General features: G+C 37.4%; 1 protein-coding gene across 3 annotated transcripts in view; it reads right to left on the reverse strand.

Annotated features, from left to right (window-relative positions):
- Positions 1–9219: 9219 nt before the first annotated feature.
- ZMAT3 (zinc finger matrin-type 3) overlaps positions 9220–27403 on the reverse strand; it is a 39606-nt gene continuing 21422 nt past the window's right edge. For all 3 annotated transcript variants that reach the window (XM_074298233.1, XM_074298234.1, XM_074298235.1), the window contains exons 3-6: positions 19471–19590; positions 15332–15498; positions 15113–15213; positions 9220–9483 (exon numbers count right to left, since the gene is read on the reverse strand). In XM_074298233.1, coding sequence (XP_074154334.1) covers positions 9275–9483; positions 15113–15213; positions 15332–15498; positions 19471–19590 — 597 coding nt within the window. In that variant the 3' untranslated portion in view covers positions 9220–9274. The remainder of the gene's footprint in view (positions 9484–15112; positions 15214–15331; positions 15499–19470; positions 19591–27403) is intronic.

Consider the following 27403-nt stretch of genomic DNA (forward strand, 5'->3'; position numbering starts at 1 on the left):
GATGATGTTGGGAAACCAAGGGGAAAACAAAAGATGATTTAAAAAAAAAAAAAAAAAAACAGTCCCTGTCCTCAAAAAGCTTACATTTTACCTAGACACAGGAGGGATACTGATAAGTATATATACCATATCCACAAAAAAAATTTCAAGAGTACTAATAATAGGAAGAACCAAAAAAAGGCCTAGTATAGGAAGCAATATCTGAGCTGTCAAAGGAAGCTAAATATTCTACCAGAAGGAGGTGAAGAGAACCCCTTACATAAATGCATAGAGGTGAGAAACTATGTACAGGAAATAGCTAGCAGGCCAATTGGACTGAAATGGAAAGGAACAGGAAATGGGAATGAAAAGTAGGCAAGAAGCATGTCTTGAACTAGCCACAAGATTAGGAAGATTCCTGGATAAATAAATCCATTCCAAGGCTCCCTCTGTGGCTTTTCATTTGCTCTGTAAGAGCAGTAAAGTCTCAGACCTATTATTGGCGTCCCACTAAGAATGACAGGTGGAAGGAAGAAAGGAAATAAAGTGATAATTTGGGTCCCTATTTTATTCCAATCATAGGAAGCTAACCAGAAGACCTCCACCCTTGATTTTCCATTATAATGACTAAACCCAGCATGGCAGAGGTTATTCAGTTACATGGAAAGTCCCCCGGCTCTTTCTTTTGTCCCTTTGTCCCTCATCATCCATATATTGGGAGATAATCTTGAGCATTTAACCAAGTGTCCCTGTTTGCTGGCCCAGGGCCTGCCCAACTACCAGCCCATCAGCCCACAGAGATGTTTATCAGCCCAGCTCATGGTGCTGCTCATTGGCTTGGCAAGATCTCCTAAAATGTCAAGATGGGTCTGTGAAGACCTGTTCATTAGCCCATTCATCAACTAATGGGATTCTGCATTTGGTGTAGCCCTTTCTATAGGATCATGGACAAGGTTTATTAACCAATGAGATTCTGCATTTTTAGTTTGCTTCCTATGTATCATCTCGATTTTGAGCACTAAGGCCCTGGAAGAAGGGATGTCTCATATCACGAGGAAGATCTGAGATTCACTTCATCAGAGAGGGCCATGGACCCTTTAATAAAGTCCCAGAGTCCTACTTCAGTTTCTTTAATTGTAGTTGGATAATTTTGGACCCCCCAATGAGCATTTCTTAAGGGCCTATTATGTGCCCTAGCACTGTATTAAATGATTTATAAACATTATCTCGGATTTGATTCTCAGAACCACCCAGTTAGGTACATGCTATTATTATCTAAATTTTACACTCAGAGAAACTGATGCAGATAGCAATTAAGTGACTCGTCCATAGTCACAAAACTAGTTTCTTTAAGCCAGATCTGAACTTTCTGACTCCAGGCCCAGCACTTTATCCACCTAAGAAGTGTCTGGGTAAATGTAGATTTCCAGGATAGCATAAGATCATACGATCATAGCTAGAAGGAATCTTAGAGACCCAGTCTAACTCCCTTATTTTACACATGAAGAGAGTAGGATCTAAGTAAATTAAAAGATTTCCTTGTGGTCACAGAAGTAAGCAAGCATCAAAAGTGAAGATTTGAATCTTCTCCTTTACTCAGGTACCACACTATCATATCATTAACCAGTACTGGGTTTTTTTTAGTTTTTTTTTTTCTGGTTTTTTGTTTGTTTGTTTGTTTATTTGTGCTCTTCATCTCCAAATTATGACCCAAAAAGTACAGGTGAGGCTCAAATTATTTTTATTAAATTGTGACACAAAACACCTGTTATAACTTCAAGCCTTTACTAAAATGAGGACAGAAATGAGGCCAGAATGAAAAGTGAAAAGAAGCCAGTTAACAGCAATTACATCTTTAAACACGTCCCAGGTTGTATATTAAGCAGTGATCAAAGGAAGCAAAACAACCCTTCCCCACCCCCAAAAATATGTTAAACAACAAGGTTAATTTCACAATTCACATTTGGTTGGTTTTAATCCTGATATCTTTATCATTTGCGTAGTCCCGAAACACAAGAGAGATTTCTCAAATGGGGAATAAACAATGAGCCCCCAAGTTCCTAAGTCTCTACTCAACATTTATAGCAAGGTTTAAGGGACAAGATCTACCTTCATGCTGTTTAGACTGAACTCTCCAGACCAGATCTTGTATCATTGATGTAGCACTAGAAAAAGCACAAAGGAGCTGATTATACCACCACATCAATGGTTCTTTAAAAAATAAAAAATTAAAAACAAAAAACAAAAACTAAAACCTCACCAGAATTCTGTCCTCCAACTTAAAAGCATCTCTGTGCTAGAGTCATAGTTCAGTACCAGAAGAAACATCAGAAATGCTTTGGGATCTAGAGCATACATTCACTGACACTGTTTTTAGGTCATGGCAAAACAAGGGGCATGTGATATGGTCTACCATACTCTGACCTAATCTGGATAAGGCATTACTAAGCAGATATAGCATACACAAATTCACCTGCCACTGTGCATTAGGAAGTACCCCTCTTTTCACAAAGGTAAACATCAGCAAATGCAAAATTACCATTTAATTCCTGCAAATTGGCACCCTGAGTCACAGAAACAGAGAAGACTCGCGTATGTTTTTAAAACAACAAGACAACAAATGACTTCCCATTTTAAAATGGTATTTCTGTCCATTAGAGAACCTAGAATATACAGGGTGGTTCCCATCCAGATTCACAGTCGAGAACCATAAGCTGGGTTCCAGATGGGATTTGTTCTCAGATAGTACCATCCATCATGACACTTGAGGCTCTGTGATTTTATTTTCTATAAAAATACATCATATAAAGAATATACACGCAGTGAGATAACATTGATTTTCACTAGTGAGGGGGTCACTAATGCACACTTACAGAGAAAGAGGAAAGAGTAGATTAAGAGGATTATTTGGAATGCAAAATAAGTTTATTTTGTTTTTTTTAAAGGCAACTGTCAACACTATGGCTTCTAGCACTTTGAAAAAGGAGTAAATGTGGTGGCCAGTGATTTCTTCCCCTACACAGGGCTTCAAGTACCTTTTTTGTCCAGATCTCCAGGTGTATCCTCGGATCACATAGCCAATTATGTTTTTGAGATTGACATGAACCAAGGATTTCCTGACTCTCGGTGAATCCCTGGGTGTTATCTAGGATCACATGCTGCTGACTGAGGGAGACTCTGGGTGTTATCAATAATATGTTGCTAACCTGAATTAACTATTAATCCTTCAGTACTAAAAAGAAAGTTTTTAAAAAACAATTTTATAATAATAATTAATAAAATTCCAATAAGTAGAACATTTTCTTATCCTTCTGTGGGCCCAGGGGCAGGGTACATTGGCTTTGAAACCGAGTCACATTGTCTGAGGCTAGGAATGCATTAGGAATTTCTAAGATTTAATTCTGGCTCAGTGTTTCTCCTTTACTCACAAGGCCCCAGGCCAAATAAGTCAGGCTTTATCCACTAAGAAGACATAAATAATAAAATATAAGGATACGCCATGGAACTCATTAATGTCTAGAACAGCCCTAGAGAAATGCTCTATGTATCATTAATAAGGCTCATGATCATGGAGTACAGGGCAATCAACATTCAATTATCCACCCTAACATCTGCCAAAAGGATTGTGACAGATACGGTCCTAGGTCAATCCAAACACTCCACTGAAGTCAATGGTATCACAATCTTCCAATCTCCCAGACATTTTTTACTACAACAGCTGAAACCTGTTCAATAAAAGGGCCAGTTTCACCTCATCTCTCTACTCTCTCATCCTCAGGCCAAAGAAACTTTCAAGGTAGCCAAGCATCCTAAAAAGGGGTAACAAATGGGAGGTAGAAAAGCCGTTTGGACAAAGCTCTGAGTGGATAATCAACCTTAAATGATCAAGAGTTGACAGAACCATAGATTAATTCCCCAAAAAAAATTCATAATAAGGGAAATAAAATCTTTCATTTTAAAAAGAGTGAAAGGAAACCTTAAGATGACATTCTTAAAACGTTTGCAACCAAGGAATTTCCTGATCAGGTGAAAATCATCTGTATAGTTCACAGACAAAAAGCAGAAAAGCCCGATCCAAAAGGGGATCCATTCATTTAACTTTCTCATCAAGGTGACATGATGCCTTAAAAAATATATCACTGTCTCAAAGGTAGATTTGCAATATGGGCTTACACCTGAAAGTGGACAGGCAATTAAGGACCCAAAATGAAATTATGCAAAGAAATACAGCCCTTAGCTCTGTGCTCTATAAAACACACATCTTAAAACAAGCAAGAACAATTTATAACAGAAGATAACCCTTTCCAACATATCTCACTGGTCGCCGAATAAGTATGATCCCTCTGGAACAGGTAGGTTAATGAAAAGAATGTGAAAATTAAGAGTACTAAAAATATTAAACCTCATTTTCCCACCTCAAAATATATTTTAAGATAAATGAAAATCCCCATCATAATGGGGATGGGGCAAAGCTATAGATGTCACTGGGAAAACTGAGTTAATTTTCAGGAGCTACACTCCGGTGTCTGATAAATATAGTCAGACTTTATTTAGTATCGGTCACACTAAGATTACATGCAATAATAGTTGGTGTAAAGGAGTACACAAATCTACTGAGCTCCAGGTTGTCAATCTCTGGATCAGAGTTCAGACTACTCCTGAATGTGTTTCATCAGTTTCTTTCCTCTTGGGATCTATGAGCACTTGCTAAAGGCACTTGGAGTCTGGACCTTAACCAAGCGTGTCTGCAGGTTCTCAAATGTATTCTTGCAGGAGGCTAGAAGGAACTGGGCAAAAAAAAAGAAGTACACACACCACAGTAGTTGGGGAAATGGCCTTGAAGCCAGGAGGTGCTAGGTTAAAGTACTGCCTTTGATACTACATTTCTCTGTGACTTTAAGCAAGTCACTTAATTTCTAAGACAATAAAGTTGAAGAGAAGGAAGGGTCAATTTCATCAGTAGTTTCCTCACCCGGCTATTCTCTAGACCAGAGATTCTTAAATATTTTCCACTTGCGACCCCTTTTCACCCAAGAAACTTATGCAACTCTGGGTATATGGCTCTATAAAATAAGTTTACAAATCAAACATTTACTGATAATAAATTATAATTTCACACAACACTCCCATATTCAGTTATGAAACTCCATATGGGATCACAACCCATAGTTTAAGAAGCTTTTCTCTAGACCAATGAAACCACAGGTTTGATCCTTATCTCTATCGTATATGTGGGAAGGGATTCCTCAGTAAGCCTTCCCCTCAAAATAAGGAGAAATTGTCAATCTATGGACCATATGCAGTTTTTTGGAGAAAACCATTTAACATATGTCTGGGAATTGATGAAGAAATTAACATCAAAATGAATAGCATACAATTTGGAAGACAGGGGTCCCTAAACCTGTGATTTCATCTGAGTATGGGGCTTTGGAGGACAGGATCCCCCAAATCTGTGATTTTGTCTAGGTATGGGGCTTAGGGTATGCAAACTAATTCTACTAACTCGAACTGACAACTTATAATCTTAACATTTTTTGGGAAAAAGGCTCCCGAGTCTCCGATCCAAGACCACAAAGCAGAAGTAGGCCCTGAATCCAGGTTCTTTTGACATTAAGATCAGCATTCAATACACCATGCCATGTTGCCTGTAGATTTTTTTTTAATATATATTTTTATTATCTGTGAACTCCAGGAAGAAAGATCAAGATTTGTTGGGGTTTTTTTTAAATAATTTTAAGCATATAGGTTAATCATCTTTTTATCTCCACCTGCAAGTTTTCATTAAACTTCTTATATTAATAAGTATAACCAATAATACTAGCTGGCTATTTTATATGTCAAGGGAAGCAATACTACTGACTTAGTATCTTGGCCAAATTATTTCCAATCTGGCCTCTCAAATGTTACTTTCAGAAGTCCAAAATTAAAAATCTAAGGAAACAAATAACTCCAAAATTACCTGGCTGTTCATCTAAGGAAAACAGATGTAGGTATAAGGGATGTTTTCATCTGCCTTCTAGAAAGTAAGCAGGCAGTTGGACTGCCCACTTTACAGGGATCTTTTCAAGACCATGTATCCATTTATGCAACTTTCTAAGTTCATTTAAATAGGTCTGAAGCCCCTGTTTTGGAGTGTAAGCTCCTTGGGGGCAAGTTATTTAAATCCCAAAGATTTAGCACAGTGTCTGGCACCTAGCAAGCATTTAATAAATGCTTACTGACTGACTGACTGATCTGCAAGAAGGTTCCATAGAACAATGAGACCAGAAACTTTAACCTTTTAATTTGCACAATACAAGAAAAAGCTGCAATACCCATAACTCTTTATTGTGGCCACTATCTTTCCAAAAGTCTTACACAGTTTTTCTAGCTAAAGTTATAAGGAAAAATCAAAGAATTCTTAACTTTTTGCTTTTGAGATAAATGCCTTAGGATGTCTGGTAAAAGTTATAGACCCCTTCTCAGAATAAAACAAAAATTGTTTTGTTTTTTAATGTATAATATAAAATACATAGGATTGCAAAGGAAGTCAATCATATTGAAATACAATCATCAAAATATTAAAAATAAATTTCACAGACCCCAGATTAAGGATACCTCAAATTAAACATTTCCAAGACTTTAGAGTAACAATCTTTCTCACATAGAGCACATGTGACATACACACACACACACACACACACACACACACACACACACACACACGCACACACACACTAATATGAATCTGGGGAATTCATTTAAGGATTGAAGCCCTAAAGTATTTATAGTAAAAGAGGGCTCAATTTAAAGGAAAAAAGAAAATTCATTAATTCTCTCATCCAAATGCTCAAAGTACCACCAGGAGGCTACATGACCTGAGAGAAAGTAGGTCCTGGAAAAGAAAGAGAAAATTCACAATTGTGCAGATTCGTATTAATATCAAGACATGCTAACAAGTAATTTTTATCATTCTCCTTTTGAAATATCATCCATACATAATTCATGGCAAAAACAGACTCCAAAAGGGAATTTCTCTTTGGGATTCTCCAGTGGACACAGAATGGAACCAATAAGAATGAGAATGAGCAGTGCTTGACAGAGAGATACTGAAATCAGAAAGAATGAATAAGACTGAATTGTTCCAGGCAATCATTATGTGCCCAAACTGCTGGCTCTTTTTTAGTGCAAGGAAACTTTAACTGGGAAAAAAATCATAGCTAGAAAAAGCTAATATCTTTCATCTGACTTTCTTTAAAAAAAAAAAAATTAAATAAGAGAGAAAAACAAATGAACTACATGTTTTAGCTCCTCACACCCATTAAATAGCACTGGGAGCCTCCATTCCTTAAGCCTTCTAGGCTCATTCTTTCATTTACAGGTGAGAAAAACAGGCCCTAAGGGGAAGTTGCCTTTTTAAGGTCACACAAGTAAGAAGAAAGAATAAGTAAATAATGTAATAAGTAAATAATAATGAACAAGTGTATTTCCAGTGTATAGAGCAACTGGAAGATTTGCAAATGCATAACTAAAGAAGAGTGCAATTTAACTTCTATGAAAGAAAATCAGCATCCAGCATTTTTTTCAAAGGGTTCTGTAAGAAGCTCTTTCTGGGACCTCAAATAAAAACTAACCAAGCTGATGTAGACCAGAAGATAGAATTTTCAGATTCACAGAATTACCATGTCAGCACAAGGATATTATATATAGAGAAAGACCTTTAGCAGTAAAGGAATAACTTACTGGTCAGTGGGAAAAACCCAAAATAACCCTCAATTTCTCATTTTTGAGGCAGATCTATAAATGCTGGTTTTTCTTAAAATAAAGAGGATGGAGAGAGAAACCTGTAAAAGGTCACAGAGTTGATCATCCTTCTGCCTCTAGAAAGAAATACCTATCCTCAATACCTTTTTTTGTAGAAAACAGGTCCATAAGCTATTTTCTAATTGTCCCCAAGTTCAAGTATTAAAATGAAGAAACTACAGTACTCTGAAATTGATCTCATATTCTACTTGAAGGAAAATGGCAAAAAATGAGAACAATTATAAGAAAAGCAACAAAAGGCAAGAACTGGAAAGTGATACAATCTAAAATCAACTTTACAGAGAAATTATCTTTTAAGAGAACTTTTTGCCCTGGCCCTTTTTATTTTAAAAGGAGCAAAAGGTTAGAAAAAAGCAGCAAAGTTACAGTCTTTCTGAGATATGAAGTAAACAATTTTACCCAATACCACAAAGCACTACATTAGTTACCCAAGCACCTATAGAAGAACAGGAGAAGTGGGGAGCAGTCAGATTGGGAAGAGGAGGTGCCGGGAGATAGATGCCTAATTCAATGATCATACATGCACAATATTCTAAAATGATTGTAGTCATTCCAGAGAAAATAAAGTACAAAAAGAAAAGTGATCAAACATTGTGTCTTTAAATGCAAAAATGGTGAAAATTAAAATGCATTTTTTATCCTGCTTTACTTATAGAATAAAATTATAGTGGGTACCCCTTAAATTATTGAGTAGGTCCAGCCTAGAAAATATAGAGGGTGAGCGTGAAATTGTTCATAATGTCCATAAAATAATCCAAATCAAATGGCCGGGAACTCCCACATAAGTGCTTATTATTACACAACATAATACAATCCTTGGGTTGAAAACTGATAGAATTTTGCCTATTTTCTGAAGTGATTATTCAAACACAAATTTTACCATTTTTAAATAGAGGTTAAAGTTGTTTGGACCTCATGACAACCACGGCACAGCTGAGAACTACATCAAAACAAGCCAATTAAAGTCAAAAAGCGTATCTATGAAGCAGAAGGTAGTGGTAGAGGGGTGGAAGGCAAACTGAAAATGAAGCCTGGCCACAAAGAGGGTGGATTCGATGTTCTGGAGTTCACTGAAATGCACACAGTGGCAGACCCTTGTAGTTCTATGAAGAGAACACATGAATAGAAATTAAAGTGTAGGAGAGACTCTAAAGCCTTTTATACCAATTATCCTAGTCATACTATACCTACACTTCCCTGCATCTACTCAGTTTCCAAAGCTCCTTCCCATACATACAGTAAGGCCACGTGACTTCTGAAGATTAGCTGAATATAACTAACCTGAAAACCCATCATGACCCAAAAAGCTCATTCTTTTTGAATCAGATTTTAACGCCTCAAGGAACCATTAGGTTTATAGATATCTACATGAAAAGCAGAGGCATGTATTCATGTCAAAAATGGCCACAAAGCAGGACAGGTCGACAGAAGGCAAAGAAGCAGGCAAGACAAACTGCTTTATCGGAAACGACAATCAGAGCAATGGGCTTCACTATAAGTATCCCAGATTCTCCATCTCGTTCCTGTACCGCTGCTCGGACACCTTGCTCTTGTGCTGTTTACTTTCTAAATGCTGCCGAAATTCCATCTCTTCACTGGCCCCGGCATTACACATGGAGCAATAAAACTGGCCGCTGGGGGTGACACACATGGCAAGGTCACGGGGAATCCACTGTCGAGATCGAGGATTGAAGTAAGGTCCTATTGAAACAGATACAAAAGAATAAAGGGGAACACGATTGAGATAGCAGGACAAGGTTTTAGAAGTACATGGTCAAAAAATTAAAATTTTAAAATTTTAAAAATTTTACAAAAGAAGTACATGGTCAATAAGCAAAGGCATAAACCAACTTTAAATTTAACTTTAAAGTAGACATAATTTGCAGTGAATTGTAATAACATAACATTTATATAATGTAAAAGAGAAGTGTTTAAAATATTTCCTTTGATCTTCACAACAACCCTGTGAGATTTGACAGATAAGGAAACAGAGTCAAAAAAGGTGAAATGTCTTGGCCCCAGGATCACACAAGTAGTTTCTAGAATCTGAACTCAGGAGTCTTATGGACTCCCAGTCCAGCACCTAGTTGATCCCAAACAAACAAACCAAAAGAACTCAGAAGTGACTCAGTGCCTCGTGGTTATATGAAGGTGACCCCAAGTCTACCTTTGTTTTGCCAGTGAAACAAACCCTTTGATGCTATGCAATTTGCAAAGCTTCCACTATAGTACTAAGTAAAGTCCAAGTCTCCTGTCCACAGGCCAACCTAGCCTCCATATGATGAAACCTTTGGCCAAGGTGACCCAGGAAGCAAAAAGACTACCATTTGCAAAGTGCCTTCTTGACAATAACTCCTGGGTTGTAGCTTCACAGTATGTAGTAGAAGTATTGATATTCCTTTTCTACAGCTGAGCAAACAAAATTAGAGTTTACAAACACACAGCTATTAAATCAGAAGAATCAGAACTCCAAGTTTAGAGTTCACACTATGGCAGCAAACTCCTTCCTTGTACTAGAGAGAATTATCCAACCTCATCCTTAAAATTTCCTCTAATCCTCAAATGCCTGAAATGTTTTATTACAATAAACAAAGGAAAATAGGAAATGATGGAGTAGACGACTAAGCCAGGACTCTTCTTGAGATCACACAGAGTTCCTTTTAACTTCTGTAAGATTTGCTCCCTCCATTTCCCCCCAAAATAAATGCTTCACGATAATATGGAAAATGCTTAACTTTTTTTTTTCTGAGCCAATGGATTCTAGGGGTCATCAAATTCTTCCTGATTAAGCAAACCCATAACCTAGTTCAGATGAGGAACTATACAACACAGAGGACAGAGTCTCTCATCAAGAAAATAGATGGTAGCAAAGAACCTTCCAGATGGCAAAAATGATTTTGCAACGCAGGAAGCCCAGATATACAAAGGAGCTGGCAATCAGCCCTAAGAAGGGGAGGTCAAAGAGAGGGAAGCAGAGGTCTGAGCATCACTAGCTGCTTACCACAGCACTTTCCTTTAACAATTCAAAACAACAAGTAGCCAAACCAAACCAATCATCTGGTTCCAATGAATGGAGCTTCAGCCTACCCAGATATCTACTCCTTTCCCAGCTTTCTCAGAGGGATCAAATCTTGAAAGGTTAGTGTGCAATCTATAAAAATTTAAATTTATTTAATATAAATATATTATTATATAATATCATGTTATATAATATATAAATTATATAAATAATATTTAACTTAATAAATTTAATTAAATTTTTATTTTATTATTATTTAAAATTTAATAAAAATTTACTATTTTATTATTATTAAAATATAAATTTAATAAAATAAATTTAATTGGGATTAAACCAACGGATCTAACTTCACAAGCCACTTGACTCAAGATTTTCTTTTCTCACCTTTTTTTTCCCCCCAGCATATCATCAGCCTACATTCTATCTTTGTAAGAAACTGGTGATTTCAGTGGTTAGAGTTGCCAAGAACATTGAAAGTGTGATTTGCTCGGGGTCACATTGCCAATCTATGTCAGAGATGGGACTTATTGGATCATTTTACAGATAAAGGTCATTTACAGATAGTCAGGCAAAGAGAGTTTAAGGCTTACAAAGTCTTAAATCCTACCAGAGGCAAGATTTATAGGATCACAGATCATAGTATTTTAGACTCAGAGCTGAAAGATACCTTCAAGTCCATTGAGTTCAACCCTTTTATTTTATAAAGAAACTGAGGCTGATATTAAGTGATTTACCCAGGGTCACAAAGCTAGTAAAGTTCTGAAGTAAGCTTTAAGCTCAGATTTTTTCAACTCCATATGCAGCACTCATTCATTGAACCACCTTCAAACACAAATCTTCTAGATCTCTATACCTTCCCCAATACTGCCTTTTTCCTTCTTCATCTTTTCTTTTTTTTCTGTATCCTGCCCATGATCCTCACTCCTCATAGTTCCCACAAAGACCATCACTGGAAATCAAGAACACTGAGAAATAACTATAAAGCAAAAGATCTGAATTCTAAGCCAACTAATCAATACTTATGTATATCACCTGGTGTCCTCTTCTAAGCAGCTATCTATGAACCTATCTCCTTCCAAGAAACTAGCCCCTTAAACTAACAACAGCATCACTGCCCAATACATTTGGCACAATCTCTCTTTGAGAACTGTCTTCAATATCGCTAGTATTACTATCTCTCATCTCACCTCAGCCTCCTTTGTAGGGCATGCTCCTAGGACTGAAGAAAGGCACTCTTTCCTACTGGAAACTCCTCCTGTAGATGGCAGGATGGCCAACCCAAAGTCATCTTCAACTTTTTCCTTTTCCCTCATTCCACATGTCCAGTCAGTTGGACTTCAATGCTCGTTTTCATCTCTCTTGTGCCCATCCCCTTCTCCTTATTCATACCCTCATCTCTCTTACTTAGACTACTGAAATATTGACTTCTTTATCTGCAATTTCCCTTACCTAGCTGTCATGCTATTATTCCCAAATGCACTATACCCAAAACATGTTTCCAGGTTAGAAAACATAAACTGTTCTGTTGACCATACATCACCATTTACATATATCTACTGTGTATGCTACCGTGCGAAGAGCCAAGGGTCCACAGACATGACTTGCTCTCTCAAATGGAAAAGAAAAATGTTCAAAATAGAAGTGGTAAAGAAGAGATAGACCTGAGAGATGGGAATCCCTCTCGGTCTAAGCTATGGCAAAGGTAGAACCAATGTGACTCTGCAATTGACTTCATGTATGAGGTGACCGAGTGGGAAGAGTCAGAGATAACTCTGATGCTTTGAGTTTGGATAATTGGAAGGATAGTGGAACCTTCAAACACAACAATAAAAGCATGAGAGGAAAAAGCAAACTTTGGAAGAACATTTAAATTTAACATTTTAAATACATCATGTTGAGTTTATGGAACCAGGTGAGCATATCCAGCAAGCAACTGAAAAATAAATGATCTGGGCCAGAAACTCCAGGGAAAGGTGGAGTAGTGTTGAAAACATCGAGCAGGGAGACAGATGGAATACAGAAGCAGCTCTAGAGTGAGATCTTGAGGGCTCTTAGGAGCCAGTTATTTTAGTTACAAAGATAAGGCTACTTGGACAGTCTCACTTCCTCCTGAGTCTTTTAGTCCTTTTTGACACTTGGCTACTCTTCAACCCCTAGTCAAACAGCCATGAAAACAGAAAATATAACAGCCACATATAAGGGTATTGGTGTGTACCAGAGATTTCATTGGCATAGCTAACTAGCTACATGAAAAAAAATCTCTCAAACCACACAGATGATCACATAGTAAGCAATTCACAGGTTTAGAGAGCTGCTTATGGCAACTGAGAAGTTAAATGATTTGCCCAGGGCTAAAAAGCCAATAGATATCAAAGGCAAATCTTAACACCATGTCTTCTAGACTAAAAGCCAATTATCTAGCTAGTACATAAGGTTGCCCTCTTGGGGAGAGAGGGAGAAAGGGAAAGGGAGAGACAAAGAATAAGAGAATGAGAATATAAAACTAGATCCAAAAAATTAAATTGCAACTTTACAAGAGCTATATATCCATACTGAATTTTTTTTGGTTGCTGAAGTAATTGGGTTTAAATGACTTGCCCAGGGTCACACAGCCAGGAAGTGTTAAGTGTGAGGCCAAATTTGAACTCAGGTCTTCCTAACTTCAGGGCTGGGGCTCTATCCACTACACCAACTAGCTATTTTAATGATTTTTAATGATTTTTCTGTCTGCCTGCACTGGAAACCATTGATCCTATTTTCCTATCAAAAAGTTCAGGAAGGATTTGCATTTGAAATTAATAGGTATCAAAATATACTTCTCTTTTGTCCATGGAGATATGGAGAGGAAGGCTAAAGAATATTGTGTACACCAGAAAACTTGGCTTTGTTAGTTTTGTTTTGCTACAAAAGTATATGTTACTATGTAAAAAAATCACAGAGGTCTGAGGAATAGTCCACTTAGATAAAGCAAGAATTGTATGGAGTCTAAAACCTTTATTTTATATCAGGAATTTTTATATTTATATTATATTTTATATATATATATATATATATATATATATATATATATATATATATATATATTATATTAGGAAACTGAAGAGAGAAAATTAAGCATCTTCTCAACCTATTTACCTAGTCACTTTCTAAAATAAGTCACATTTTTTTACTCGCTTTTCAATAAATATCAACAGAACATTAAAAAGAGGGAGAGAATATATGTATTAGGAAAGAACATATCAGAATACTCCTATAGAGGTTAAAAAGAAAATCCTGAAATAAACAAGTCAAACCTATTTGTATAATCTTGCTCAGACCATCCAGTTGGCAAATATTAAAGGAAACAGATAAGGAAACTGATAAGGAAAGCACAATGTGAATAATTAAAATGAAAGAAATGATTTTAAAAAGCAAAACACATTCCATTCTATTTCTCACCTAAGTCCATGTCAAATAATCCAATTTTCTTGAGAGCAGGGACTGGTTTTTGAATAGATGGAATGAGATATTTGTAGAGTGTTTTATAAACTTTAAAGCACCATATAAATGCTACCTACTATGATATACAATAATATTTACTAGTAATATCCATAATACTATAATTATTATTAATTCACCTTTCCTTGTATCTCCAGTGCTTAGCATGGGGCCTTGCACATAGTAGGCATTAAATGTTAATTGATCTGGAATTTCCTACTACTAATGTAGAACACTACCGTGTAACTTAGTCTTGGAAAGCTACCTGGATACTAAAAAGTTAACTGACAGACCCAAAGTCATATATACAATACATACAGGGAAAGACAAACACAGAAAAGAGCAAGATAAAGAGAAACATGGAGAGAGAAATAGAAACAGATAAAAACACACATATAAAGACAGACAGAGAGTAAGAAAGAGGGAAACAGACAGAAAGAAACAGAGAGGAGAGGGAAGAAAGGAGAAAGAGAGAGGGAGAGGGGAGAGAGAAAGGGAGAGAGGAGGAAAGAGAGAGAATAGAGAGAGGGGGGGAAAGTAGACAGAAGGGAAAAGGAAGAAAGAGGGAAGGGAGGAAGGGAGGGGAAAGGTAAGAAGGAGAAAAGAGGGAGGAGAGAGAGAGGGAGAGAGAAGGAGGAAAGGAAAGAAAAGAGGGAGGGGGGGTGGGAAGACAGACAGAGAGAGCATGCATCATCACAGGCTGACTCCAAACCTACCACTCTATCCACAATACCCCACTGCCAAAGGAATTACTACTCCAAAAATTATCAATTTTTTTTTCCTAGACAATTTCTCTACTGTGGCTATAAGCAAATTAGAAGACTTATAAGGTACCTGTATTATTCTGAAGAGCATATGCATTCCTCCTGTTCTGCATCATTTTATATTCATTCCCTTCTTTCCGGGCTCTCCGTTGACTCACCTCTGATGAATCCCTGAAGAAGAAAAATAGAAAAAGGGAGTGTTGGGGAAAGGGAAGAGAAAGAGGCGTGACCAGAAACCCATGTCTTATCTCCCAGCTCCATGTGCTAGAGAAAGTTGGGAAATACCTACAGGGACAGGTTGTTCTGAGCCTCCACAAGTCGTGTCTTCTTGGCGTGATTCTTTCCTTTATAGTGAGCCTGGGCCACGGCTAGGGAACTAAATGAAGCATCACAGAGTTTACAGTAATCATTCTCTGTGGCCCTGATCACTCTGCTGCCCGGCTTAGAGACATCCACCTGACAAGAGAAAAGCAACAAAGGAAAATGGCATCATCTGACACAACTCACCCAGAAGTAGGCTTCTTTGACCCCTCTCAAAGCCCTCCCGGGGACTGAAGAACAATCTCCTTGATCAGGACTGAAAGACACATCCACCCCCTTGATTTTATAGATGAGTAAAGTGATCTTAAGTCACACAGATGAAGAAGGCCTTGTTAAGTCATTTAATCTCTCAGGGCCTCAGTGAATGTGATGAGGATCTCAAAAATAAAAGACCAAGACTAGATGGCCTCTTCCATGATCATTTGGTCCTAAGTGGCAGAGCCCACAATCAAACCCAGATCCTTCCATTCCAACCACAGTACTCTTCCCACACTACCAATATTCCTCTGTGCCCCTGTGATTCATGCAGGATTCCCCGTTCTCTTCCTAGGAAATCTAGAGAAGCGTGACAGTGTAGTATACACTACTTTCAAGACAAAAGGAATAAGAATCTTTTATTCTCAATGGTAGACAGCTTTGGCTTTTAAGGAAAGAAGATAATTTTCAAATAATGATTTCGCCCATATCAAAATATGTGAATGGCTGGTGACCCTCCCCACTATGGAAATAAGGAAAAGAATTAAAATTATGATGGAGTAAAACTGAGGTCAGATATCGGTAAAAGCTTTGAAGATAAGAACTCAGAACCTTACCAGGAAAAAAATTAAATCAATCTCATCCCAGAATTAACTGGAGGTGGACAGAGGCTGCTAGATAGTGTAGTAGATAGAACACCTGGCCTAGAGTCAGGAAGAGCAGAGTAAGTAGCTGAGACTGGACCCAAACTGGGCAAATCACTTTACACTGTTTGCCTCAGTTCCCTTAACTGTAAAATGAACTGGAGAAGGAAATGGCAAGCCACTCCAGTATCTCTGTCAAGAAAATAACACGTGATCATGAAGAGTTGGGCAGGGCTGAAACAAGTGAACAATGGGCAGGGGACAAGCAAGCTAGAGCTAGAGCAGACTAAGCCTAAAGTGGAAGTCCCCTCCATCAACGAAGATCAGCAGATTATCTCTAATTCACGGTGTGTAAGAGTCTCTGGGGCACTGAGGGGTAAAGTAACTTATCCATATTCACACAGCAATATGCAACCAAGGCAATACTTGAAGCCTCTCCAAAGCCAAGCCCCTCTACCCACTATATTATGTCATCTGTCACAATCAGTGACTAATCAGCAAATGTTTTCTGAATATCTTCGTATACAAGACCCTTGTCAATGGCAAGAAAAATGATCCCTTACAGGCAAAAATACTGCAGGACCAAAAACAAAATGAATACTAGGGAACAGCTAAACAAATTGTGGTGTATAAACGTCACAAAATCTTGCTGGGCTGCAAGAAACAATGAAAATGATGAATACAAAAGTCTGATGCATGAATTGATACAAAGTAAAAAAGTGGAAAATGAGGAAAATAATATCACACACATAGATGACTACAAAAAATGTAAAAGAATAAAATGGGCACACTTCAAATGGTACATAATGTCAACTAGGCTCTCATTTTGGCAAGGTAATCCTTTTTTTATCTTCTTAAAGTAATTCACTATCCCACCATGCTGACTATTCCATACCTTTTCGTCCCTCTACCAACCTCCTTTGGTTCTTTTCCCCTTCCTCACTCACTCAAATGAAATAATGATTCACAAAAACTGAGTAGAAAGGAAAGTGAGCCAGTCAGAGGGTAAGAATGAAAATCCACCAATATACATTCTCATTATTACATTCGTAATCTCCAGGAAAAGGAGAGGGATGAGTTGGGAGAGAAGGAAGATGGACAGAAAGGGAGGGAATAGAAGACCTTTAGACATGAATAAGAAATCCACAAATCCAAAGCTGCAGAGGAGAATTAATTTGTACTGTTAAATGGAGTATCCAAGCCAGCAATAACCTGGCTCCATCTCAATGCATCTATCTGTCTAATGGGAGGGACTGGGCTATGGGAGCAGGGCTTGGAGGGGACAGAATGAGAGAGGGGAACGATCTAGATGGAAACCAGTAAGGTGGCTGGAGTAGTACAGGTAGAGCAGAGCAAAGAAAGCTCTGGAAGTGGGAGCAAGAAGAATTTTTCTAGTCTTGCCACCACTACTTAGTAACTTTGGGATCTTGGCCAAGTGACTTGAACATTACAGCCTCAGTTTTCTCCACTCTAAAATGGGACCATTTGCCACACTGCCCTCAGGACCACAAGAGATGTAAATTATAGAAGGACAATTCAAATGTGAGATATTGTAGCTTACTCAGCATATGGTACCATATCTTGAATTCAAGAAGTACTTAACTGTTCCTTTCATTCATCCAGTATGAATGGGCTAGGCACAAGGAATTGAGGCTGAAAGTCCAGGATGTGGCAGTGGGGACAGGAAAGAAGGAGCTATGGACATGTTTCTAGAAAACATATGAGCAAGTCTTGGTAATGACTATGGGGGATCAGAGAAAACAAATATGGTCCCATGATTTCAAGTCTAAGTGACTTGAAGAATGATGGTATTAACCAAAAGTCAGGTAGAATGGGTAGGGTTTAAGAACTTTAAAAAACTCTACCAAGGTCCTTCTGAGCCTCAGTCATTTGCTTTTACCATTTGAAGAAAGCTATACTAAGGCATAAGTAGCTCCATTCGTACCTGCCCAATATTCTTCAACCACGTTGGATGTATTTCATGTAATTGTCACTTAGTATAGAGTCACATTCTTCACAGGACAATGGAAATGGAGAATTAGAGGGGACATCAGTGGCCACTAGTCCAACCCATTCCCCCAAAGGGAATGTCCCCTCCTCCTGGTACCAACTGACAAGTGAATAAGTCTGTATCCTCTTCCAGCTGAACAACGAGGGTAGCAGCAACACCCAGGTAGCAGCAACACCCGTTTATAAAAACATTCTAAATGAACCCAAAGTTCTCACTTGGGGCATCCCTAAGGCAAAAACTACTCAACTCAAATAGCCAACTTCTCAAGGTCCCCTCCACTCATGATTCTGCATAGTATTTCCCATATTTCCTAAGAAACTTGTGGAATTTAGCAGTTCATTTTTATTTATAACAATTAATGATGGTAGAGGCAGCTAGATGGCACAGTGGATAGAGAACCATCTCAGGAGTTAGGAGGACCTGAGTTCAATCCAGCCTGAGAGACTTATCAGCACTTACTAGCTGAGAGGAAGGAGAAAGGAAGGAAGAGGGAGGAGGGAGAAAGAAGGAAGAGCTATTTCACTCTGCCTTCTACTCCAGTTCCAGGCACAATGCCTTGCACAAAGAAGGAACTAAATAAACAACTGCTGATTGATTGACTGATGGATGTTTTACCCAACAACCTATATGATGAATCCAAGGCAGATGAAGGAACAGACTCCTGTCTTATCCAATTCTCAGATTTACAACCCTTGAGCTTCTCTTCAAATATCTCTGAATTCTGGCTCTGAGGTAAATTTGAATTTTCATTAAAATTTTTCATTCAATACTGGAGTCCAGAAGGAGCTTAAATGAGGCTTCCTACTAGGTAGCCAAGAAAAGGGATTATTTGTGATGGAATGAGGGCTTCCGATTGCATTCAGGAACAGCCTAGAAATCACTCTTTCAATCTGGCAAAGCAGATTCATTTAACCTAGGAAGTGGATTCCCATTAACTATATTTTCATCACATCTGAGCCACACTCAGCATACGATTTTCACTTCTTAGGCTGGCAGAACTTTGTATCCATCCAACCTAAGCCCCTGAATGAAGAGGGAGAGACAGGACGCCATTTCAGGAGCTTAGAACCAACTGTTCAAATGAATTTGCTGAAAAAAATTAAACAGCTCTCATTCTTCATTCTGACTATCCGTTAATCTTCCAGCTGCCAGCTGCCATAAAACATCTGCCAAGACCATTCCTCATTGAGGAAGACAAGAAGATCGTGTTTCTCATAAAGGTGAGAACTTTCTGACCATCATCTTTTCCCACCTTACCTGGGGGGGAGCTGGCACAACAGGAGGGGCTACAGGCTCCACTATATTGCTCATTCTGGTAGAGGGTGGACAGCTACTCGCCGCATAGTAATTCCGGAGTTTCTTACTATGATTTTTACCCTAGAAACAGAATGGCATAAGTCATTGTCACCAGGAAAGTTTTCAATCGTGTATTTTTTTAATCAATATTCATTCATTCACCCAGCACAGATTAAGCACCTACTTTGTGCCAGGCACTATGCAGGATACAAAGGCCAAAAGTGAAGCAATAACAATTTTATATGCATAACATACATAGAAATGAACACCACCAAAAAAAATTACAAAAGTCCCAGCTCTGCCTCTCCCTTAGAGATATGTAGTTGATTATTTTTCCCCTATTCTCCTAGGGAAAAAAAAAATACTATTTACAATATGAGATGGCTCTCTGGGAAGGGAGGAATACTGGAATACATGGTGATGTGGGGAAAAAAATTACTTTTGTAAAAGCTTATTTTTAAATATAAATATATAATATTGCAAGGAATAACAAATATATTGAGACAATTACCAAAATAATTTAAGTTCACAGACCTCTCTCTCCAGGTTAAGAATCCTGATCTAGACTATTATCCTCACATTTTACAGATGAGGAAACTGAGTCTCAGAAGAAGGAAAGTGATTTACCCAGTCACACAAGTAGTAGTGGGAGTGGGATTTGTATCCACTGAATCCATCCTCACTACACTCCACATATTTCATACTTTTAGTACTACTCAAAAAAAGATCCTCACTGAACTCCATATACAGATTTTAGCAAAAAAATTGATTAATTCCTGATCTAAAAGGAGCCAATCACTTTTCTTATTGTTGTTCAGTCATTTCAATTGTGTCCGACTCTTTGGGCCTTTATTTGAAATTTACTTGGCAAAGATACTGAAATTGTTTGTCATTTCCTTCTCCAGCTCATTTTACAGACGAGGAAACTGAGACAAAGAGAATTTAGTGACTTGCCCAGGATCATAAGTATTTGAAGTTAGTAAATATTTGAAACCAAATTTGAACTTGGGTCTTGGTGACTCCAGATCCAGCATTCCACTACCAATAAAACAGAAAAGGTCCAGGAGAGATATTGCACCAAAACCAGGAAAAACGAAATTTATAAAATTCTATTTTCCCCAATATCCCTGAACTTTCTGTGACTTAACTATCCTCCATTACTGCCAGATAGGAGCTTAATGGCTTTCTCAGTTTTCTCTAGTGGTTTCTGAATAAGCTTAAAAGGCTCCCTAACCCTAAATTCGCCTCTCCCTTCTCATTTTACAGGTGAGGAAACTGAGTCCAGGAGATAAGAAATGACTTTCCCAAGCTCACAAAATGGGTAAGATTTGTCTTCTGGTTTTTCGTTTCCAAACTGACTGCTCTAGACACTGGACTGTGCTCTTATTAAGCCAGATGACTAAAGTAATTCATATTTGGCTAGAGGATAAAGCTATCTGATTTCCAGACTGTTTTGCTCATGCTATATTACCCCAATCTATCACTACTCCTCTGATAGCAATAGCCAGTGTAAGAAAGGGTACAAAGCAAAGCTAAGTAGAAGGGAGCAGCAACAAGACTTTTTAAAAAATGTTTTTTATTTTAATTTTTTGTTTCAGATAATGCAAGGATAAAACAAGGGGAGAAGGGATTTTCTCAAATATGCTTTTAAATTGTTAAAATCTAAGAATGACTAAGAGGTTTATGGTTAAAAGTTCAGACTGAATCAAAAGTTTAGGGGCAGGATTAAGGAGTCCACTACTGTTAAGACTATCAGCACTGCCCTCTTATATTTGAGGAGTACTTTAATTAGCTGTTTCATATTAATTTTTGTTCTTTTGCTCTTCTCAGCAATGTGTATAATGAAGAATACTATTTTTTAATTGTTAGGAGAAACCTAAATTCAGCTCCTACCACTGACAGTTTCATTTATCCATTCCAAAAGCATTTATTAAATTCTTACTGCATACCAGGAACTGTGCTACATGCTAGTAATACAAAGACAAAAAAAAAAAAAAAAAAAAAAATCCCAACCCTCAAGGAATTGTCATTTTCTTAGACTTAATCAGCTGTGTGATTCAGATTAAATCATTTAACATCTAAATTTGTTTTTCTCATCTGTAAAACAGGTATAGTAATCTCTAAATTCTATCCTGATGAGGCTGCATAGGGATGATAATCACTAAAATATCTATTCTCTAAGTGGGATAGAGGGTTGACCTTGAAATCAGGAAACTCTGATTCTGACATATCTTGATTATGTTTATGTCTTCCTCAGCCCCAGCAGCTCTCCCTCTAGGATTAAGATACAGCCATATCACAATGCAGCACACAGAAGGAGTTTTCATACCAGAAGTTCCCTACTGTCAATGAAATCACAAGGATAGATTTTTTTTTTTTTTTTCAAATATCTGCCTTCCCAGCCTGTTGCTGGAATTCAATGGAATAATGTCTCTCAAGTAACTGGTAAACTTTCAAGTTATTTATCATTATTATTATTATTATTATTGTTAGCAGCAGCAAGGGAGGTTAACCCTCTCTACAGAATATTTTTTAGTGCTTGATTTAACTACAAAATCTTTGGATTTTAGTAATATAGTCTTTCCACTGTACGATGATCACACATATCTAGAGTATGTTAAGGTTTACAAAGCACTTCTACAACCACTAAATAAAGGATGGAATACAATCATTTCCCTCTCCTTCTCCACCACTTTTTTTTTAACCCCCAAATCAATCTATGAAGAAGCACGAACATACCTACTGTTACTGTGTTAGACTTTAGGAATAGAGACAAGGGGAAAAATATAAAAGTGGCTCATATTCTTTTGAATCGAGAAACTTAGACATGGTTGCCATGACTAGGTAAGACTCATATAAGTAGTGGGTGACTGAATGGATTTAAATTCTTCCCCCACTTCCCACCCAGGTCAACACTAGCAGTATCTTAAACTCTGACTTTATCCATTCAATGACTCAGATAAAATGCCTAAGCAGTACTATGAACTTTGACCTTCCCCACTTCCACTGCAGGACTAAGTAGGGTTTTTCCCCCCCCAGAGGGAACAGCTTATTTTTTTTCTAGCATTGAGGAGATACCCCTCTTTTGCATCCCACCCAGCACAGGAAACCTAGGAGAAAGCTATTTGAGAGAGCCCGTGTTTCCCAAATTCTGGTGATTTGGTATTAAAAAACAAATGTCAAAAGTGTGATTTGAATGTTCTAAAGGAATTTTTAACTTAGGGATGGTACCTAGTTGCTTTTCTTGTAGACATTACATAAAATAATCTTGCTACATTAAATATCATTCCTTCTAAAGGAACTAATTTTTTTTTACCCCTAAATACTGGTGAGGTTTTTTTTTTTTTTCTTTTCATTCTTCCCTTGAATACCAAATAACAGAACTGACAGGTTTTTACCTAATTACCAAATAGTATAAATACTAATATGTGGTGCAGTGGATAGAGTGTCAGGCCTTGAGTCAGGAGGACTTGTGTTCAATTCCATTTTTAGATGATTACTAGCTGTGTGACCCTGAGCGAGACACTTAGCCATGTCTGCCTCCGTTTCCTCATCTGTAAAATGAACTAGAGAAGGAAATGGCAAACCACTGAAGTATCTTTGCCAAGAAAACCCCAAATAGGGTTACAAAGAGTCAGACATGACTGAAAAAAACAACTGAACATAAATACTAATCCACATTTTTAAAAGCATTTACAGGGATTTAAATTTAAAAGGGACTATGTTCTCTTCAACTTCCTATGAATAGCAGCATGATGTCAATATCTTAATTTACTCTTGGCAGTAACAAATAAGAACACTAACTTTGGAGTCACAAGACCTGGATTCAAATCTTGCTATTTACTAGTTGTATAATTTTAAACAAGTTACTCCACCTTCTTTGGACCTGTTTCATCATCTAAATCAGGAAATGCGCTTCAATGAGTTATATCTATTGTTATATCTATTGTCAATAGATAGTTGATTTATTATATTGTATTGATTTATTATTATAATTAATATAATTAATGTGTTGATATATTATTAATATTGTATTGATTTATTATATTGTATCATATTATATTATATTTATTTATTTATTATATTGATAATAGATTTAAATCTATTATCAATATGACACAGTTCATAGACCTGGATTCAAATGGCCTGAAACTTAGTTGCTGTGTGATAACAATACCACTTAACATCTAGGTCTTAATTTCATTACATGTTAAGAAAAGAAAAAAAGCTAAATCGAGGTTACTGGAGTCTTTCCAGCTCTAAACCTAAAAACCAGTATCAGAAACATGAGGCTCTCAACTCTTGGGGTCTCCCCCTGTTGGAGTTCATAAATTCTCTCCTCAGAGCATCTTCTATCCTCTGGATATTTCTGCTGAGAAGAGATTGTTGTTGAACAGCACACCAGGCTTGGTCATAAGGAGCAGCAGCCTGCAGATAGACGCTAATAAAAAGGAAGGCATGGTTTGTCTCCAGTGATTTGATTTTTAAATTAAGTTACAACCAAAGCCATGATTTTGCAGCTATAAATATAAATGACCTCATTTAAAAGTATAACAGCCTGGAAGTATTTGGGGGCTGGCTGACCAGTATAAGAATCCCTGAAACAAGACAAAAGCTCTTCCTAACTTGATGCAAACTCTAGAACAGTCCCCAGATCTAGCCCATCCTATAAGATCCTATAAAGAAGGGTACTGGGCTTGGAGTCAGGAAAATTTGAGGTTACATCCTGCTTCTTATGCTGATTCGGACAATTCCCTATGACTCAACTTTACTATATCACAGAAGGAGTGTAATCTGAAATGCTGGTAGGAATTCCCAGACTGGGAGATCTCTCAAGTCAATAAATCCCCAGCTCTTCTACCTATCATGTATGGCAAATAACAAAATCAGATGGCCTGTGCCAAAGAAAAAAGCAAATATAAAATTGGCTTTTCAGAAATTCTGAAAACTTTTTTTTTTCTATTTAAGGACTAGGAGACAGCAAGGAATGAGTAGGTAAGAATGCTTGACTTAAAAATGAAGAAGATCCAAATTCAAATCTGGTTTCAGACACTTGACTGCATTGGCATAGATGAGTCACTTAATACTAAGTCTCAGTTTTCTCATCCATAAAATGGGAATAATAGCAACTACTTCATAAAGTTGTTGAGAGGATCAAATGAAATAACAGAAAATGATTTTTCCGAACTCAAAGCATCATATAAATGTGAGCTATTATCTCCACCAGTTGTTTCAGATGTTCTCTGTGCTTTGGTTCTATTTTATTAATCTACAATTCTGTTTTCCTTCACATTTCTTATTCCATAACTTCAACCCAGTTCCAGTCTTCTCTTCAACTCTCTCAACAGTCAGTCTGTGGCTCTGTGTTTAGCAGACCTTAACCTTTGGCTGAAGGCCACACAAAAGCCTTTATCTTCGTGATCCTATTTCATCATCTATAAAATGAAGATACTTAGACAAGATACCCATAATAACTATCTTGTAGCGCTATCATGGGAATCAAATGCAGCAACATATATCAAATATTTGGTGAAACTTAGGGCTCTGGATCAGAGGTGCTTAACATGTTTTTCTGTCATGGATCCTTTAGCAATTTGGGGAAGTCGAAGAGCCCCTTCTCGGAAAAAACTTTTTGTAACCTACATTCCTAACTGATGCAAATGCTCCATTTCAGCTATAGGTTAATATAAATAAAAATGTAAGCTTTTCCCCATCCAAACTCAGGGACCTCTGAAAATCTACCCACAGACCCCTTATAGGTCCATGAACACCAGTTTAACAACTCCTTCTCTACATAAATATCAGCAATTATTTTAATATTGTTGTTACTAATTTGAATTTGTTGAAATTAGGGTAATATTATAAAGCTGGAAGGGATTATGGAAGTCACCTAATCCAAGCTTCTTATTTTCCAGCTGAGGCAGAGTTTGCATCTTGGCCAAGGTCAGAGTTGTACTGAGTGAAAGAGCTATCAAACTATGACTACCAGTAGAAATCTAGGGCTCTGTCCATGGTACCAGTCTTTCCACTTCCACCCTAGAACACGCTGCCCTACTCTTGTCACTTTCTAATTTAGAAATACTAAAGAACACCCTGATTACTGAGACATTTATCCAATAATTTGCTTCCTGTTTGTTTTCCCCCTCCAAATTTAATTAACTAATTATATCAGACTTGAAGTAGCTAGGGACCAGTACTATCATTAATCTGATCACCAACCAATTTTAGTGCTCACTGAATGGCAGACACATAATCAAAAACATTAGAGCACAATAAACTGGAGGAAATCTGAACTAGGGCCCATTTTCATTGCTGTCTGTTTCAGGCTCACTGATCAACACTACAGTGTATGAAGTATACTGAATTCCCCCATATGTGACCAGCAGCTTGCATTATTGTCTGTCCAAACTATTTAAGAAAAACTAAATCTACAGCTACATAAAAGCACCTTGGCAAGTAAAGATAGCTGGAAAAAATTGGGACTTGGAGTCAGAAAGACCAGGATTTAAATTTTACCTCCCATACCTATTAGCTGTATGACTCAGGGCAAATCATTTCATCCCTGAGACTCATTTTTCTCATTTGCATAATGAGGATAACTGTAGTAGCCTTCTATATTTGTGATTCAAATGAGATAATAGGCATAAAGTGCTTGGCTATTCTTAATGCACTATATGAGATACCAGTTCTTATTACTAAAAGATATGTGTAAAGGAACCTAAATTTTCTCCTAGAAAAGTAAATGATTTCCAAAGTTTCTTTAAAAGGTATTTTTTAAAACTCATGGAATTTTAGAATTAGAAGAGATCTTAATGGCCATCCAACTCATACCAAATAAAAAAAACCAACTATGACATGCCCAATGGGGTATTCCATCTCTTCTGAAAGGCCTCCATTGAAAGTTGTATTTATCACGTGTGTACATACAAATGCTCTTTGATGTTTGGGAGACTCCTAATAAAACTGTGTGAATTTAGGCCCTTAATACTTCTCATCTGGACCACTTCAAAACTGCCTACCTAGTCAACTTGCCTTTAGTTTTTTCCAATTCATGTTGTGTTACGCCCTAGTCATATTAGTTCTTTTTGCAGATGTAGAATGTAAACTCCTTGAAAAAGGAACTGCTTGATTTTTTTATTTTGTATTCCCAGTACATGTGACAGTGACTGATAAGTAGTATGTGCCTAATTAATACTTTTTGATTGTTAAAGGCAGTAGTCCTCAAACTTTTTAAATAGGAGGCCAGTTCACTGTCCCTCGGACTGTTGGAGGGCCGGACTATAGTGAAAATAAAACCTCACCCTCTGTCTCCGCCCCTCAGCCCATTTCATAACCCAGTGGGCCAAATAAACATCCTCAGCAGGCCATAGTTTGAGAACCCCTGGTTCAAACAAAGGTATAGTGATTCATGTCTTTCCTCTACCCCAAACCATCAGTAGCTCCTTGATGCTACAGAAGGGATTTCGCCTCCCTTCAGAGCCTGACCTTCTGCTCTTTCAGGTACCCTTCACCAGAGGTATCAAACATAAGGCCCAAGAGCCATATGTGTCACATAATACACCCAAGTATGACATGAAACAAAATTAAATGTAAATGAGAAACATTTAATTAAAAAAATACAATAAAACATGGGTATCAATGTGGTTTTCTCTACATCAATAGGCAATACTCAGGTACTTGTATGTTTAGTTTAGTGGCCCCCAAAGAAATCACAATTTAACTACCACCCACCCACCCACCCCCAAAAAAAAAAACCACAAAGCTTTTACTTCTAACATTCTTCATGCCCTATGCTAGCTCTCAGCTTTTGAAAATCCAAATTATCTAAAGCCAACATTGGCCCAAAATATCTTTCCCTGAGTTTAGTTATTTCAAGGCAGTTGCTAAGAGCTAT

The sequence above is a fragment of the Sminthopsis crassicaudata genome, chromosome 3, assembly GCF_048593235.1.
Source record: "Sminthopsis crassicaudata isolate SCR6 chromosome 3, ASM4859323v1, whole genome shotgun sequence".
Taxonomy (NCBI): Eukaryota; Metazoa; Chordata; class Mammalia; order Dasyuromorphia; family Dasyuridae; genus Sminthopsis; species Sminthopsis crassicaudata.